Source organism: Amblyomma maculatum, chromosome 5 (genome assembly GCF_055883805.1).
Source record: "Amblyomma maculatum isolate TAMU_Amacu chromosome 5, ASM5588380v1, whole genome shotgun sequence".
Taxonomy (NCBI): Eukaryota; Metazoa; Arthropoda; class Arachnida; order Ixodida; family Ixodidae; genus Amblyomma; species Amblyomma maculatum.
Window position 1 is genome coordinate 163,527,981 of NC_139348.1, and position 17,484 is coordinate 163,545,464.

General features: G+C 48.3%; 1 protein-coding gene across 2 annotated transcripts in view; it reads right to left on the minus strand.

Moving 5' to 3' along the window:
* Window positions 1–17,484, minus strand: part of LOC146190189 (protein HID1) — a 63,920-nt gene that overhangs the window by 31,949 nt on the left and 14,487 nt on the right. For both annotated transcript variants that reach the window (XM_084604922.1, XM_084604921.1), the window contains 3 exons: window positions 15,965–16,018; window positions 14,895–15,063; window positions 13,545–13,599 (listed from right to left, as the gene is read on the minus strand). In XM_084604922.1, coding sequence (XP_084461048.1) covers window positions 13,545–13,599; window positions 14,895–15,063; window positions 15,965–16,018 — 278 coding nt within the window. The remainder of the gene's footprint in view (window positions 1–13,544; window positions 13,600–14,894; window positions 15,064–15,964; window positions 16,019–17,484) is intronic.

Genomic DNA, 17,484 nt, shown 5'->3' on the forward strand with positions numbered 1-17,484 from the left:
ATACAGGTTTCTGAGGAGACAGATGAGGTGAATTGGAACTCCCATCTCTTGAAGAGCTTGCCACAATCTGCTGTGATCTACGCAGTGAAACGCTTTCGCATAATCAATAAAGCAGAAGTAGATGGGTTTCTGGAATTCTCTTGCTTTTTCCATGATCCAGCAAAGGTGGGCAATCTGGTCTCTAGTTCCTCTGCCCTTGCGAAACCCAGCTTGCACGTTCGGAAGCTCCCGATCCACATACTGCTGCAGCCTACCTTGGAGGATTTTCAACATCACCTTGCTAGCATGCGAAATAAGCGCGATCGTGCGGTAGTTGGAACAATCTTTGGCACTGCCTTTCTTTGGAATGGGGATGTAAACTGACCTCCTCCAATCCTGTGGCCACTGCAGGGTTGTCCAAATTTGCTGACATAATGTATACAGAACGTTAACAGCGTCATGGTTGAGCTTTTGAAGCAACTCAGCTGGAATGCCATCAATTTCGCTAGCTTTGTTCTTAGCAAGGCTGGCTAAGGCCCATTCAACTTCACTCTTCAGGATGCCCGGCTCGAGTTCAGTAATCACAACAGTCTTATGTTGGGCTTGCACATCCGGGTTCTTCTTGTACAGTTCTGTGTATTCCTGCCACACCTTCTTTATCTCTGAGGCTTCAGTGAGGTCCCTGCCTCGTTTGTCCTTTATCACGCCCAGCTTAGCACAGAAGCTTCCTTTGATATCTTTGATTGTCTTATACTGAGCTCTTGTGTTCCTCAATTGGCTGTTGTCCTCAACTGCTTGACACTGTATGTTCAGGAAGGCATTTTTATTTCTCCTTGCTATTTTCTGAATATCCGCATTGAGAACCTTGTATCTTTCTCTTTCCCCAATAACTTTTGCCATCCTCCTTTCCTCAGCTATTTGCAAAGCCTCTTCAGATTACCAGTTTGCTTTCTTGCATTTCTTTTGCTTTGGAACTACCTTAGTAGCAACTTCTTGTATTATATCACAAACATCAGTCCACATCTCTTCAGGCTCTCTGTCTTCTAGATCTAATTCTTGAAATCGATTCCTCACTTCCACAGCATATTCTGATGGAATTTGATCCAGATCATACCTGACAGGCCTTCTAGTTTTCTGCGTTTTCCTCAATCGAAGCTTAAATTTGGCAACAAGAAGCTGATGATCGGTGCCACAATTAGCCCCAGGCCTTGTTTTTACTGCTTGTATAGCGCTTCTCCATCTCTGCCGGCTAAGAATATAATCAATCTGATTCCTGTACAGACCGTCCGGTGAAGTCCATGTGTACAGGCGCGTCTTGTGCTGCTGAAAATGAGTATTCGCTATGGTCAGGTTATTTTCTTGACAAAACTCTACTAGCCCCTGCCCAGCTTCATTTGCCTCACTGAGACCGAACTTGCCTGTAATTGCGGATATTTCTTCACTCCCCACCTTAGCATTCCAGTCTCCTATGATAAAAAGGACGTCTGATGATGGAGTGCGGTCTAAAAGGCATTGTAGGTCAGCATAAAATCTCTCAACGTCAGCTTCTTCAGCAGTAATGGTTGGTGCATAGACTAGGATAACTGTTATGTTGAAAGGGTGACCTTGGATCTGAAGTGAAATCATTCGGTCGTTTTTGGGGTGGTACCCTAGCACTGCTTTGCCCATTCTTCTGTTTACTATGAGAGCGACCCCATTCCTTCTCCTTGATTCGTGCCCACAATAAAAGACATAATGGTCGCCGGAATTAAATTCTCCCATTCCGGTCCACTTGAGCTCGCTGATACTCAAGATATCAATGTTCAATCTGTCCATTTCTCGCTTGACGACATCCAGTTTACCTTGCGTCATAGATCTTACATTCCGTGTTGCTATGTGATATATCTCCTTGCAACATCGGACTTTCCGGTCGCTTCCCGACATATCCGCAACTGAGCGTCCTTTTGGCTTTGGCCCAGCCACTTCATTCGTCCTGGAGCTACTAGGAATCGCCCTTTGTTCATCCCCAGTAACATGCGGGACGCCTTCCAACCTGGGGGGCTCATCTTCCGGCGCCATATCATTAATGCTATTGTGACAGGCCGTAGGGTTTTCTTTTCAGGAAATACTGGAGTGGGTTGCCATTACCTTCTCCAGTGAATCACATTTTGTCAGAACTCTCTGCCGTGACCTGTATCTTGGGTGGCCCTACACAACAGAGCTCACAACTTCATCGAGTTTCGCAAGCCCCTCCGCCACGACAAGGCAGTGATCCATGAAGGGGTGCTACATGGATGGTTTCACATCAAGCGCTGAAAGACTGTTTTGCTGTTGCAGACGAGATGCTGCCATGTTAGCCTTGAAGAAGCTTCGATGGGATCACTGCTCATTCAGTTTTTTTTTTTTTATTCCTATTCTTGTACAGGCTTGGGAAAAATTCGTATTAAAATGGACAAAAGCAGCTATCGCGCCGCAATGTATGTCATATGCTTGTCGAACGTTTGCTGAGTGACAGTGTTTTTTACATAAAGACTCCGTTCACATGTGTAGTATGTTGACGACATGCCGTTGCGGCATCTACCTTCTGTGTTTTTTCATTTCGGGGCTGCACTAACCCCGAAACCCGCGAGCGACAGTGAAAAACCAGGCAAAAGCCGCCCGCCGCCGCTGAAGCAGACGCGGAGTGAACAATGAGCAGGTCGCGCCCCTTGCGGCGACGGAGAGCGTAACTCAAGGAGAAACGTTCCCATTGTTCCCACGGCGATTGAGAAGGCCGTAAGAAGGAGCGCGCGCTCTCCCTCGAGACTGGCCGTGACCCTGCAGAACTCGCGACTGCCTCAGCCCTTCCACGGCAGTGAGACTGAAGATGTCGAAGACTGGCTCATCCAGTTTGAACAGGTCGCCTTGTTTAATCAGAGGTACGATGCCACCAAGCTTAGAAACGTCTTCTTTATCCTGGAAGATGGCGCTCGCACTTGGTACGAGAACCGAGAAGACGCCCTAACATCATGCCGCGAGTTCTGCCGACGCATCCTTGAGACCTATACCAGTGCGGATCGGCGAAAACGTGCAGGAAGGGCTTTACAGTCTCGCATGCAGATGCCGAATGAGACTAACCATGTATGTGGAGGACATGACCCGGCTCTTCTGACGATCTGACCTGGCCATGACCGAAGACAAAAAGGTGCGCCACCTTATGCACGGTGTTAAAGAGCAACTGTTCGCTGGCCTCGTGCATAATCCACCGAGCACGGTTGCCGAGTTTCTTGTGGAAGCTGTCACAATGGAGAGGATGCTCCAGCAGCGGTCTACCACTTACGGCAGGCCGGTATTCGCCGCTTCGGTTGCGGAGCCTCTTTCAGCCTTTGGGGCCGCCCCGAATCTACACGACATCATCCGCTCAGCTTTAAGCAAAGAGCTCCAGACGCTTTTTCACGCTCCCCAGCCGATGGCCTGCTATGTAGTTAGTATTGTCCGCAAAGAGCTTCAAGCATTGAGGCCTTCGGTACCATCTGCTAATCCGCCACCTTTTCCCACGAAGTACCATCGTCCAACTTATGCAGATATGTTGCGATGCCCTGTGCGTGCTTCGATGCCATTATCCGCCCGATTAAGGCTCATTATATTCCGCACACAATGAGCCGTACATCGACAACCAACGACCACCCCAGCAGAGGGCAGACCTGTGGCACACCCCAAATCGCCAGCGCCTGTGCTTCTATTGCGGGGAACCAGGTCATCTGTATCGCTAGTGCCCCTATCGACACCTGGGGCTTTACGGATTTCCCATCGACATGCCTCACCCTCCATTAGGTCGACGACCTCGTGAGATTGAGGACTACTTAGCCCAGCAGCGCATGGCACCAACTTACCAGCGGCAGTCACGTTGCCTGTCCCCACGCCGACTATCGCCGCAGCTCAGATCCTCCTGGATGGCGCAGAGACGGTTGCCAAGTCCCCATCGGGAAAACTAAAGACAGCGACCTCCGGGGGCGAGGCTGCTTGCAATCGACGTGACGAAGACCCCCTGACAACGAGACCTGTGAGTGACTGCGATTTTATGACCCCAACAACAGTTTGTACGCTTGAAGATCGATTCTCGCCGGTCATACCCGTGGTTCTCGATGGCTATAAGGTTAGCACATTGGTGGACACAGGTGCTGATTCTTCGATTATAAGCGGGAAGCTAGCGGCATTGTGGACACTGGTGCTGATTCTTCGATTAAAAGCAGGAAGCTAGCGGCACTTCTTAAAAAAGTAATGACTCTATGGTCTGGCATGCAGATTCACATTGCTGGCGGACATGTCGCAACTCCGAGTGGCCTGTGCACGGCAAGAGTTCAAATTCGCAGCTCCACGTTCATTGTAAGCTGCCTCGTTATACCTGACTGCTCCCGTGACTTTGTCATTGGTGTTGATTTTCTCCGGAAGTATGGAGCTATTATCGAGCTTCGGAAGCGCACACTGACATTTTCGACCGAGAAAGCTGCTGATACTGACACCAAGAATTGCCAACGCCGCGCCGCCCTTCGAATTTCTGCCGAGAGTGTTTCGATCCCGTCACGCGCCAGTATTTTTGTGACTGTTACTTGTGACGTACTGCGTGATGGGCCTGCGGTCGCGGAAGGCAACCAGTCTCTATTGCTTACCCACGGCATCTGTACAGCGCGCAGCCTCATTCACCTCCACGACGACCGGTCTGAGCTCTTGATGATTAACTTCACCAAGGAAACCCAGAATCTTTTTCGTGCTACAGCCATCGCATTCGCTGACTCTTTAGCAGATGTTTCAGAATGTTTTACGTTTGGGGCTGTTAGCACTGTGCACCCGCCCCTTGACCATCTTGACATTAGTTCGGATCTCTCGGAAACACAGAAGCGTGACCTACGTGCCCTCCTACTAGAGCACAACACTTGTTTTGCGACCTCATCGAAAATTCAGCAAACGCCTCTTGTGAAGCACCGCATAATTACGCCCGACAATGCCCGCCCTATACGCCAGCCGCCGTACTGTACCTCAATGATGGAACGTGAAGCGATTCAGACACAAGTTCAGGAGATGCTTTATGATGGCGTCATACAACCGTCCAACAGCCCGCGGTCGTCCTTTGTCGTGCTGGTAAAGAAAAAGGATGAAACCCTTCGCTTCTGTGTTGATTATCGAAAGTTGAATGACATCACTAAAAAAAGACGTCTACCCGCAAAACCACTGCATATCATCCGCAGACGAATGGCCTCACAGAGAGACTCAGCAAAACCATCGTCAACATGATCACAATGTACATAGACTCGCAGCACAAAACCTAGGATGAGATTCTCCCCTACATAACATATGCCAACAACACGGCCATCCAAGAGATGTGTTTTACACCATTTCACCTAGTCTACGGACGTGATGTTCAGACGATGTTGGATGCCATGCTTCCGTGCTCCACTGATGATCATCCACTCATGCCAGATGCCAAGCAGTTTGCTCAGCGCGCTGAGGAAGCACGTCAACTTGCCTGCATACACATTCATCAACAGCAGTGCACGAATGCATGCCGCTACAACCTCCGTCATCAACACGTCACATACCATCCTGGAGAAAAAGTTTGGGCGTGGACCCCGGTGCGCCAGCCCGGCTTGTATGACAAACTGATTTCACGTTACTTCGGACCTTACAAAGTTCTGCGCCGTGTCACGGAAGTGACATACGAAGTCCTTCCAGTGGGTACTGTGCAGCCCTCGCATCGGCACCCATGCTCCGAGGTCGTGCATGTTGTCTGCATAAAGCCGTATCTCATGTGGTAATGTGCAGTCTGCTATGCGCTTGTTTTGTTGTCGCGTAGGGCACCTTACCCCGCCTCCATTATTTATTATGTTCCTGTGCTGATCCTTTTGTTTTCGCTTGCATCGCCCATCGCTCACACTCAGTCTACTTTCATATTTTTAGAAGGAGGAGTAATGCCACCTGGCGTTCTTAGGTGGCGCCTGGAAGAAGAGGACGCTGAAGTTGGCTCGCATGCTGTTTGCGGAACTATGCCTGCTTGCACAGCTTCGCCCTATCGTTTAGTTACGTCTTGCCCTGTTGTCCGCGACAATATGCTCCTCAAAAAACTAGAATGAATGCCCAAATTAACCGAAAGCGCATTATCAAATGGGCCTGAAAAATTGCCAAAAACCGTTTGCATTACAGTAATATGTTATCTCGTGAACACCTATACAATAAAATGCCTGCATTAGAGATGAAACTGAAGTGAGAACTTTTTGTGTATTTTTTTTTTTTCAAGTGCTTTTTTTCGCGCACACTGTTGGAATATTGGGAAGGCTCCCTTCCCGAAATGGCCTCGTCGCAGTTTAAGGATGCTTCACTGGTACGTGATTAAAAGCTGCGGTGAAGCACACAGTGTGGAGAAACTGAGGTGAATTTGAAAACTTTCCATGTACTCGGTAGTTTTTCCTAATAAAATTTTTTCTTCCTGCTTCTCAGCAGTCTTCAAACATTCGGAAATTCCGAATATCAGTTTTCCGAATAGTCGAACCCAGATATATCGAATTTTGGTTATATCGAATTTTGGTTATATCGAACTCACGGAATATCCCCTTGAAAATCCCATGTAAAAGTATAGGAAAGCCGCGTCATATATCGAACTCCGCACCACGCACTGGAAAGTGTGCCTTTCCCAAAGATGATCGCATCACCCTCGGCCGTTTGCCGCGTGAAGTTTTCAAGCCATGCGTGGAAGGAATGAGAGGGGACAGTTCGGCTAGGGCAGCGCCGCGCCCATTCCCCAAAGGCGCGCACATTTGCGGTTATCGTTTACTGCGCCAACACGTGACGTTTGCAAGCCATGTGCGTGAATGAACCAGAGAGAACCGGTAGGAACGAGAGGGGGAAAAACGCGATAGAGTGAAATGCCCATTCTTTTGCCGAGCTATCTCTCTCCTTCCTTTTTCCCGGCCTTCGTTCGCAGTAGCAAGCGCTACGCATATGCCAAGCCAGTTCAGCCCGTTATCAGACAGAACGTCGGACGCTTTCTCCAGAGTGTGTTGCGAACCTTCTGCACGCGGCGGCTGACGTGGCTATGGCACCTGCGGTAGTTAAGAAGCGGCAGATCTATCTTTTTCTTTTTTTTGCGAGAGTCGTCTATTCTTATCGTTGTTCTGTTCGCGCGGTGTAGCGTAAGATATGGCGTTATGAAGCTGCATTTTTTTTTTGTTGCGGGAGTCGTTTATCCTTGCATGTATGAATCAACGAAAGCACACGGTCAGCTCCGATCATGACGCCGGCTTTTAGCATTTTTCGCTTCAAACAGCATTTTCAGCTACTGTATCACGCTTTCCAATCATCTTGTGGCAGTGGACTACGCCCGCTTGGCCCCAAGCGCGGCGTGATAAATCGAACCAGGCTTGTGCAATCAAGCCATCATGGGCAGTCTGCCAAGTTCGCTCCCCGCCGCCCCAGGAGCTATCAAAAGATAAACACGCCTCGACGTTATCGCTGTGCAGCATCTTGGCACGCTGCCATGAAATGAGCTGTGGATGAGACGACTGAAACTGAGTGCGACATGCAAGCGAAAACGCACAGAAACCTTGTTTTGAGCTGCTGTGGTGGCTCGAACGGCAGAGGAACGCAGTTCCAACAAGTTGGAAATTTCTTGCTCTGTCGCTGCCGCTCGTCGCTGAGATCGCTTAATCGCTTGCATGTGAGCGAGCTGGCCTTAACGCTTTTTTCTTTTTCCAAATTCTCAAGTGCAAAAGTGGAGGGTGGGTTCATTATGCGAGTGAGTTGATTACGCGACAAATACGGTATTGTTTTTTCGCATCGTAAGTGCTGTCCCAAGCCGATTTCTGTATATCGAATTATCGATATATCGAACTATTTCGCGATCCCCTTCGAGTTCGATATTGTCACGTAGTGGTGACGAGGTCGACGACACAAATGAAGGGGTCGATGGTTGCACTAAAGAAACTCTTTATTTGGGCTGACTTGCGCCCGCAAAAGAACTAAGCAACTCGGCGGCGGCGATAGAAACAAACGTGCTCGTCGTTCGTCGGACAAAGAAAGCCCGTCACACTCGGCAACGCTCAATTTAAAGGCTGCACAGAACAATCTAGATAACGTCGCAAACAGCTACCAGCACGGGCTGGAACATTGTGGAAAGACACCCGAGTGGCCGGAACCTTCCAGACAGATCTCGGTGCGTCTTGCGCTACGACAAAACTGATAAAGGTGTGACTCGCGACATCGAGCAGTAACAAACAAAGATTACACAACTGATACGCGGTCCAGAATCAGAGTGATAAGCCTGTATGCCGGCGGCTGTTAAAAAACAACAAATACTGTTTTGCAGGTTTCGCGGCATTACTCCCCCCTTAAAAAAACATCGCCTCGATGTTTCAAAACAAAGAAACTTAAACATAAACACTGCAAAGTATAAACACCACAGATTCTTTAACGCGCGTAATATGGCTTCAGTCGTACAACATGTACAATTTCTGGGCGTGCGCGTCGCCGTTGTGATGCTGACGTTCCGTCGGGAATGACTTCATAGTCCAGTGGTCCGACGCGGCGAATGATTTTGTATGTCCCAAAGTATCGACGCAACAGCTTTTTACTTAGTCCGCTACGGCGAATTGGTATCCAAATCCACACTTGGTCTCCTGGGTTGTACTCTGCGTGGCCTCGTCGTAAGTTGTATCGTCGGCTTTGGTGTCCGATCTCGGCTCCGTCGTTTCTTCAGATCATGGCCGGGGCATACCGTTATTTTTCGCTAGGTGGCGGTGTCGGCTTGCACTCTGGTCGTGTTGTCGTCGATGTCGTCGTGTGGAGCGGCAATGAAATAGCTGCGTCGTCGTTAGTGGTCGTCGGCGGCGGAGGATGTTCGTCTTTTCGTCGTTGAGCAACCTCACCTCCAAAGGTTGCTCTGTTTAGTTTCCCCTGCGCGGGCTTGGGGACCTTCCGCGCATACTCTCATCATAGGTACGGCCTGGCGACGCAAAGCGGGCCCTGTACGGCGATGGAGACCTGAATCGACGCCTTGGCGACGAGTGCTCTCCGCTGCGCAGGAAGTCGTTGATTTCCTGTGGTCGCTCGCCAGGACGGGGTCGTGGGGCGTCGACAGCGAAACCACGGAGGCCGATCCGCCTGTACGGGCAGTGACGGAGGATGTGTCCTGCCTCACCACAATGGAAGCAGAGCGGTCGGTTGTTTGCTGTCCTCCAGGCGTCGCACTTTCTGGGGCTTGGGGGTCGTTGGTAGGCTTGGCGGGCGGGGGCCAAGGGGCGGCTTTCGGGAACAGGACGGTTGCGGCAAGGGCTCGGAAAGTCATCACGTCGGGGCGGAGGGCGACGTAATGCACCAGCGTAGTTCATCGCTGTTGCCTCGTGTGCTGGAACAGTCGCAGCCGTCGCTTGAGGAACGCCCAGCGCCTGCTGGACTTCTTCACGGATGACGTCCGCGAGCGTCGCCACCTGCGGTTGTTGCGATGATGGCATCAGTCGGCGGAGCTCTTCTCGCACGATCTCTCGGATGAGGTCCCGAAGGTTCTCTCCACTTGTGGATGCGTTGGGGTAGTGGTTTGAGCAGTCCGGCTGAAGCGGTCGCTCGTAGTGGCGCATCCGGTTGGCCAACGTCTTCTCGATAGTAGACGCCTCCGTTTCAAATTCCGCCACAGTTCTTGGCGGATTTCGCACAAGACCCGCAAAGAGCGACTCTTTTACGCCTCGCAATAGAAGTTTGACTTGCTCACCTTCGGTCATATTAAGGTCGGCGCGGCGAAAGAGGCGCTTCATCTCCTCAACATACGCCAAGACAGGCTCGTTAGGGAGTTGAAGTCTTGACTGAAGGAGGGCCTGGGCTCTTTCCTTTCGGATGGCGCTTGAAAAGGCAGTCAGGGGCCAGATCCCGCGACGGTTCCGTTCGGGAACTGGTTCCTTTCGCCGCTCCTAATTGGTTGCTGCGTCACGTCCGGCGTGACCCCCAAAACTTCCGGAGGCGGCTCCACGTTTTTCGCCTACGTCACGGAGCGGAGCGGCACGGGGCGGGGCCACCGCTCTGAAAGGAACCGTTTTGCCGGCCGGCGCAGGAACCGCGACGAGTTGGTCTGCTTCGAGATGGAACCGCTCTGCGCTCGCTGTGGCGCCTCATGGCCGTAGTCGAGCGACGGCGCGCGCCGCGCAGCTGCTTGAGTACGGCCGTGGTATCCTTTTTTTTTTGTGTGTTTTTTTTGGGGCAGCGCTTTGCGGGTTTAGTAAACTGACGCAGTAAAAAAAAAAAAGAAGAACGAGACAACGCCTTCTACATGTTTCAGGAGGTTTTGCGGCAACACTGGCTAAGGCTGCGTGCCGATCGCGAAGCGAAGTGGGGACGAAGGGGTATGCCGGGCTGCCGTCAGAAGCAAAGGCGCTTCGATCGCTACTTTGCGATCGGGAGCTCTCGGCCAACAGCAGTGCGACCATTTGAATCCGGCAGTCGTAGAGACAAATAATTCGCGTCCGTAAGTGCGGGCTGAGTTTTCCCTCCTTCTACATCAGCGGAAGGGGAGCAGACGGTGGCTGACTGGGTCGAGTGCAGTCGGATTCCATGTGTCATCGGCTGCGTCCTACATTGACAGCTATTCACGGAAATGTCGCGCATACTCACGACGCTTGAGTGGCCGATAAGGCTACGGACGCTGCCCCGCTACATAGGCAGGCGCGGACGCGCCGGCGCGGTGCCGGTATCAAGCAGCTCGTTCGTACTCGCAACGGCGGCAGCAACTCCTCCGTCAAAGAGCTAGCGTGATTCGGACTGCATACTACGGGCGTTGTAGACATCGTTCTTAGGATATTTGCCACTCTGTGCGAAAGGCAGAACTTACAAAAACTTCACAGCGAGCGAGGAAGCAGACGACGCCGCCGCGCGCGCAACACCATCTAGCGGCGAAGAAAGGTACTCATGAGCCAAGATAATTGCTTGGCAGTTGTTAACAGGATGCTTCTAAGAATATTTCAGTCTATTATTCACTAGTTTGCATTACTATGTAATTATTAGATTTATTTCGTGCTTAACACCACTTTGGTACAAGTATTTGGTACCAGAAAAAGCCACATGCTCGTGATGGACACGCCTACGATCTGGGGCCATCGCTGATTGGCCGCTGTCTTTCCCGTCTTCGCCGTGAGGTGGCACCCGCTGTCTTGCTGACGTCAAATTGACGTCATCTTGAAAGAGAACGGTTCCCGAAAGGAACCTCCGCTGGATACGGCCCCAGAAATGCTTCCTTGAAAATCTCCCAATCCTTCATAGCTGCCTCATGATTTTCGAACCAAACTCGGGCATGTCCTTGAAGAACAAAGTAGACTTGCCTGAGTTTCGCGGCGTCGTTCCAGCCATTGAATTCTGCAACACGGTCGAAAAGGTCCATCCAGTCTTCTGCATCTTCGTCCGGTCGTCCATGGAAGCAGGGGGCCTCACGGGGTTGAACGAAAACAACCGGTGCTGTAGGCTGGGCCATTGTCAGCTTCGATGTCTTCCGAAATCGAATGGGGTCAGGTAGCAGACCGTGCTCTGGCTGTAGGCCTTGAAGTCGGCGGCTGGCTCGGTGACCTGTAGGCTGGTCTTCCAGGGCGACAGGAACACGGCTTGGGTCTTCGCTTGAAGGATAAAAGGCAGCACCTCCACCAGATGTCACGTAGTGGTGACGAGGTCGACGACACAAATGAAGGGGTCGATGGTTGCACTAAAGAAACTCTTTATTTGGGCTGACTTGCGCCCGCAAAAGAACTAAGCAACTCGGCGGCGGCGATAGAAACAAACGTGCTCGTCGTTCGTCGGACAAAGAAAGCCCGTCACACTCGGCAACGCTCAATTTAAAGGCTGCACAGAACAATCTAGATAACGTCGCAAACAGCTACCAGCACGGGCTGGAACATTGTGGAAAGACACCCGAGTGGCCGGAACCTTCCAGACAGATCTCGGTGCGTCTTGCGCTACGACAAAACTGATAAAGGTGTGACTCGCGACATCGAGCAGTAACAAACAAAGATTACACAACTGATACGCGGTCCAGAATCAGAGTGATAAGCCTGTATGCCGGCGGCTGTTAAAAAACAACAAATACTGTTTTGCAGGTTTCGCGGCAATATATCCGGGTTCGACTGTACGAACTGAATAACAAACATATTCGATTCGTTTTCAAAGTTTCGAATATGCGCACACCCCCAGTAAAAAGCATTGTGAACATTCAAGGCAGTACATGCAATAAGAAATATTGAAAGGGCATTCACATAATGTGTCACAGATTTCAGAATCAGATCATGGCCGTGTGCACACATTAGAGTGGACCACGTGACTTCACTATGTGGTGACACCATTTCGTGTGTGCAACAACCACGACATCTTGGTCTTGAAAGGGGGCAAAGCCTATGCTTATGCCTGAAATATATACACCTGTGACAGCAACAATAAATAAAACTGCCTACTAAAATCAGTTCTGTCACTGCGATCCCCTATATAGATATGGGATCCATAGATAGATCCCATAGAGTCCACCTCATTTAATAGCAAACGATTATTACCTAACCCATCTGGTTGGAATCGCTGTGGCCTGGCTGATGAGGAAAGAGTAGGAATTTCATCACTATACAAGCCCCTTGTCCTTTGCGATTACACGGAACAAGCATGGTTGTTTCTGACAGAGTTAACAAATACCGTGCAAGGCAAAAGTTTGCGAGAAAATCAGCGAGACAGTGGCAAAAACTTTTTTTGCCCACTGACTAATGTACAGAGCACAAAAAGTTTTGCACTTTGGAAGCTGCAACAAGCTGGAGTAAGAGCTAGAAAATGCTTAATGAACTCCAGTATTGTCGAATGCTCGGAACTTGTTGAAAATCAAATACTCTGAGGCATCAAAAGAGCCATGCATCCGACTGCGACCGAGAACAGGGATACAACGGGACGCTGCACTTATCGTTTACAGACTTTGCTGTTAAGTGCAAAATTACTGTCGATAACTTCGTTATGGTGGCTTCACTGCAACAAGACGAAAATGTGGTAAAGCCAATTCAACAAACTGTGAGGAGCTGGAGGCACGCAGATTTCCTTCCTTCCTTTTTTTTTGTTTCAAAAGACGGGCAGCACGCACAAAGGGTCCTGCAGAGTACCTGTCTCATCCCGAACCACGCTTACGAATGTTCTTAAAAAATCATGTGACACCTCCCTTCTTCGCAAGGGGCAAGAAGGCCAAAAAGAATGCTAACTGGTGCATAGTCAGTGGGGATACTGCAACCGAGAGGCAAGGGCCCCAATGATAGCCATTGTATTTTTTACTCAGCCTCTGTCCACTCATATGCATATGACACGGGAAGTACTCTCTTCAATATCCACCACATACATATATTTTTTAAAAGACTTGCTAAGCATAGTCTTCCAGAAAGAGCCTACCTTCATATGAGCTTCTATACAATCATATGCATTGTCCTTTTCGAATAAATAAATAATTTTATCTAAGTCTGAAATTGAAACGCCCTTAATATAAGCATAAAAAGCAAAACTGCACTGCTCTATTTTACATAAGGTGCAGCTTTCATTGACACACAGTGTACAAAAACGATGGAACGCACCTGTTGTCGGCTGATGTAAAGAAGTGGATCCACTTGTTGGGCTGTTGGTGAGCCTCTGCACAGTCATGACCGAGAAAGCAAGCAGTCAGTGAATGGACACTGCGGCAAAAGACAGTTGATAAGAACATCAAAATAGTGTTAAACAGAGGCACAGAAAATGGGTCAATTTGAAGTGCAGCTTGATTAAGGGCTCAAATTTATACCCCGAAGAGATTCATGTCTCAGTGAGATGCTGCAGCAGATAAACTTAAATGAAAACTTACAATCTATACTCTTTGTGCACCTAAACCATTGTGATGTTCAAGCAATAAGTATGAGAAATCCTTTAAGGTCTCTGGGATGCTGAGGCAACTAAGGGCCCTCAAGATCTGTGATATCATCACTGCTTCCCTGTTTTAATTTGCTCCAACATTCTCATCAGCACGCCTGGTAGCCAAGACTGCATACATAAACATACTATCTGCACCACACATGACGTCAACCAAATTCATGACCTTCTTGGCCCCATTCAACCACTGAAACAGCAAATGCACTGAGGAGTAAACGAACTTATAAGGTTGCAGGTGAATGGCACATGACGATCTGCCTTAACCAATGTTTTACGTGTAAATGCAAAAAAAAAAACACTTGCACGAAAAGCTATCCCCACCCTTTTCCTGCCATTACCACGGTCTTTAACCCTTTTCTATTAGTAATCCTTATTTCCACCTTATCCCCAGCCAATTCCTAACTGATGTTTGTACCCCTTGCACTATCCTTACACCTTCCCTACGACCCAATTCGTGACCTTCTGGGCACCTTTCAACCACTGAAACAGCAAATAAACTGAGCAGTAAATTAACTTACAAGGTTGTAGGTGAATGGCACATGATGATCTGCCTTGTGTTATGCACAAATCCAAAGAAACATATGCACAATTACCCACCCTTTTCCTGACACTACCTCAGTTTCTGGCCCTTTTCTATTGGTAACCCCTATTCCCACGCTATCCCTAGCCAATCCCTAACTAATGTCCATACTCCTTGCGCTGTCCCTGCACCTTCCCTACAACCCAATTTGTGGCCTTTTGAGCTCCACTAAACCACTGAAACAACACACTGAGGAATAAATTAACTTAGGAGGGTATAGGTGAATGCCAGATGACCCGACTTTACCAATGAATTCAAGGAAACATACATAAAAAGTTTCGCCCATCCTACCTTGGTTTCTACATTATAACCTTTTTCTATTTGTGATCCGTATTTCCACCATACCCCTAGCCAATCCCTAACCCCTTGTGTTATCCCTACACTTTCCCTATCTCTAGCCGTTAACTCCATCCCTACGCCTTTTATAGCTGACCATATGTACCCTGTGCAGTGAGGTACATGGTCTGTGAGAAGCAGGTGAGGAGCAGCTTGAGCAGCTCCAGACGGTTCTGGTCGTGCTGGGGTATGCAGGGGGGCGAGTGTGCAAAGCCCACGCCCGCAGCCCAGATGTACTCGCAGCTGTCCAAGGACCACGGCTCCTCTGGACGTTCCTGCAACAGCAGAGGCTAATGTCATCATGGGCTACTCCCCCTTCTATTACCTTGCAATGCCTATAACAAGCCAGAAGAAGTCAATGGCATTTGAATTTTGTCAGTCTGCACAGAAACACAATTATTGTTAAACTCTTTCCTTCAAGTGCCTATAAAATTTGCTTAAAACATAGTGACTGGCTAGCTGGTTCTGTATACTGGAGAATGCAGTGCAGTAGCAACACGGATGAGATAAGAAGGGTGCAAACACAAGTGCTGACATTGGCATATGTGTTGGCAAGAATGAGGCATTTGCACCGTCGTTCAAAAACTAATTCAATTTGAACAGTGGTGTAATGCTTCATTTTACAGTGATCCATGCCAGCGTAGCTTTGACAGGTCCTAAACTTCTCCCATGCAAGAGTTTTGCTCTTTGCATTCAGTGTTGTGAACTGTATGCACCGAGAAAGATCCACTACTCTGCTTTGAACGCCATATTTAGATTCAATCCCACTAATTGCAAATATTGCGACTCTTCAAAAACAAATAATTGTTATACCCTGTACCCTGAAAAAAGAAACCAACCATCCTGTGAGATGAAAATTGTGGTTTTAAAGTAGACGTCAAATGTTTACAGCTTTAGCGCAATGAATAGTTCATTTATTTTTTTTACATTCAGCATGGCTGTAAAGTCAGTGCTGAGAAAATTATTTCCAGAAATAACTGGATAATTCTGAATCCAGAAGTGAAATTTACATTTTTTTCCAAGAATAATGAAGTTTTTGCAAATCACAGAAGTTTCAGCATATATGCCTTGCAGGGAGGTAAAGAAGGCATGTCAAGCTGAACTCTGTGGTTTTGTTGTCATCTCTGTGTAAACATCTGAAAATGCATCGAGCTAAATTGATCTAGAGCCACTCACAGGTCCAGACTTCTTCGAGCAGGACACCGTGAAGTCAGGGCAAAAGAGGAGGTCCTGCACACAAGCAAACACTTTCCGTTTAACACATGAACCACACAGAAGCACATGCACTTGTGTGCTATGTCGCACAGGCGACGATAATATCAACATGAAAGGTAATCAGAATGCCAATCAGTTAACTGAGCAAGCCTGCTGCCTTAGAGCAAAGGATAGAATATAAGCACTCACAAAGTAAACTAGCGCAGAAACTCTCAGCTCACCAAGTCATGTCATTTACATTCACACAACCGCATGTCCTGATTTTTTGAAGAAATGCTAAAGACACAATGCAGAATGGTATTACTGTAGATATTAGGGGTGTGCAAACATTTGAAATTTCGAATAGAAATTGAATATGTTTGTTATTCGATTCATATGTGTATTCGAAAATTACTGAATGCACTGAAAATTTCACTGCACTGCATGCTTCTCCCCAATGCTTGAGAGCATGGAATGTGCACTGATGAATCCTTGAAACAGGACTGGGCCATTTTGTGAAGAGAGCCTTCCCGACAATGTGCGCACAATACGAAGCACTTGACGAGACCCCCCGGAAAAGAAAACGTTCTTGCTTCGGCTTCATCAGAGTGTCATGCAGGTCTTATGAGATTATATTACTGTGATGAAAATGGTTTTTTAGTTCGTTCAGGTCCATTCGATAATTCGAGCTTTCGGTTAATTCGCACTTCCTTTTTGGCCTCTTGAAGGCCGAATTAAAGAGAGTTTACTGTATTCAGCAGCGATATAACAGCTCTGCCCAGTTTCATACAGTAACTTCCTGTACAAAAAAGACCTGTACATGAAATCATGTATATAATATTTATTCTGGATTTTTCAGTATACAGTATACTGCTCTGCGTAATTCTAGTTTAATTTTATTTGTAAACACTATATCAACTTTGAAATAAACGAGACAAAGAATGCTTGGTATTTTTTTAATTTTCAGTGATCAGATATTAGGTATTCGAAGCCATTTGTTTCCCCACCTTCGTATTTGAACATTTCAATGTTCGGACGCCCCTGGTAAATACTCAAGACGGTAGTTTCAGCTATTTACTGGTGACCCCACGATGGCATAACAGATTGCTTAAACCGTAATTTACCGATTAGTTTCGAGTGTTTGCTGCCTGGTCGAATCGGAACAGTTCGAACATTTGGATGGGACTGAGCGGCTTAACCGCAAACCAGCTGCAGCTGCTGCAAACAGGGGTGAAGCTCCCAGGTCTGGCTCCTTGTTTTCCAATACTCCTCCAATACCGCTGCTTCAACATATGCCAGCCAACACAAGGCAGAAACAAAAAGTTGAATATTGCTGCATAGAAGACGACGCAAAAGGTGGAGACTGGTACCACAAGCGCGAGCCTGGAAGAAGAAGAAGGAAGCTTGAGCGCAAGAATCGTTCTAGTCGAGTGTTAAAACAGTCTTATCTTTTGGCCCTCCTTGGCGTTCTATCAAGACGTGACACTGGTGGAGCGCGCTGG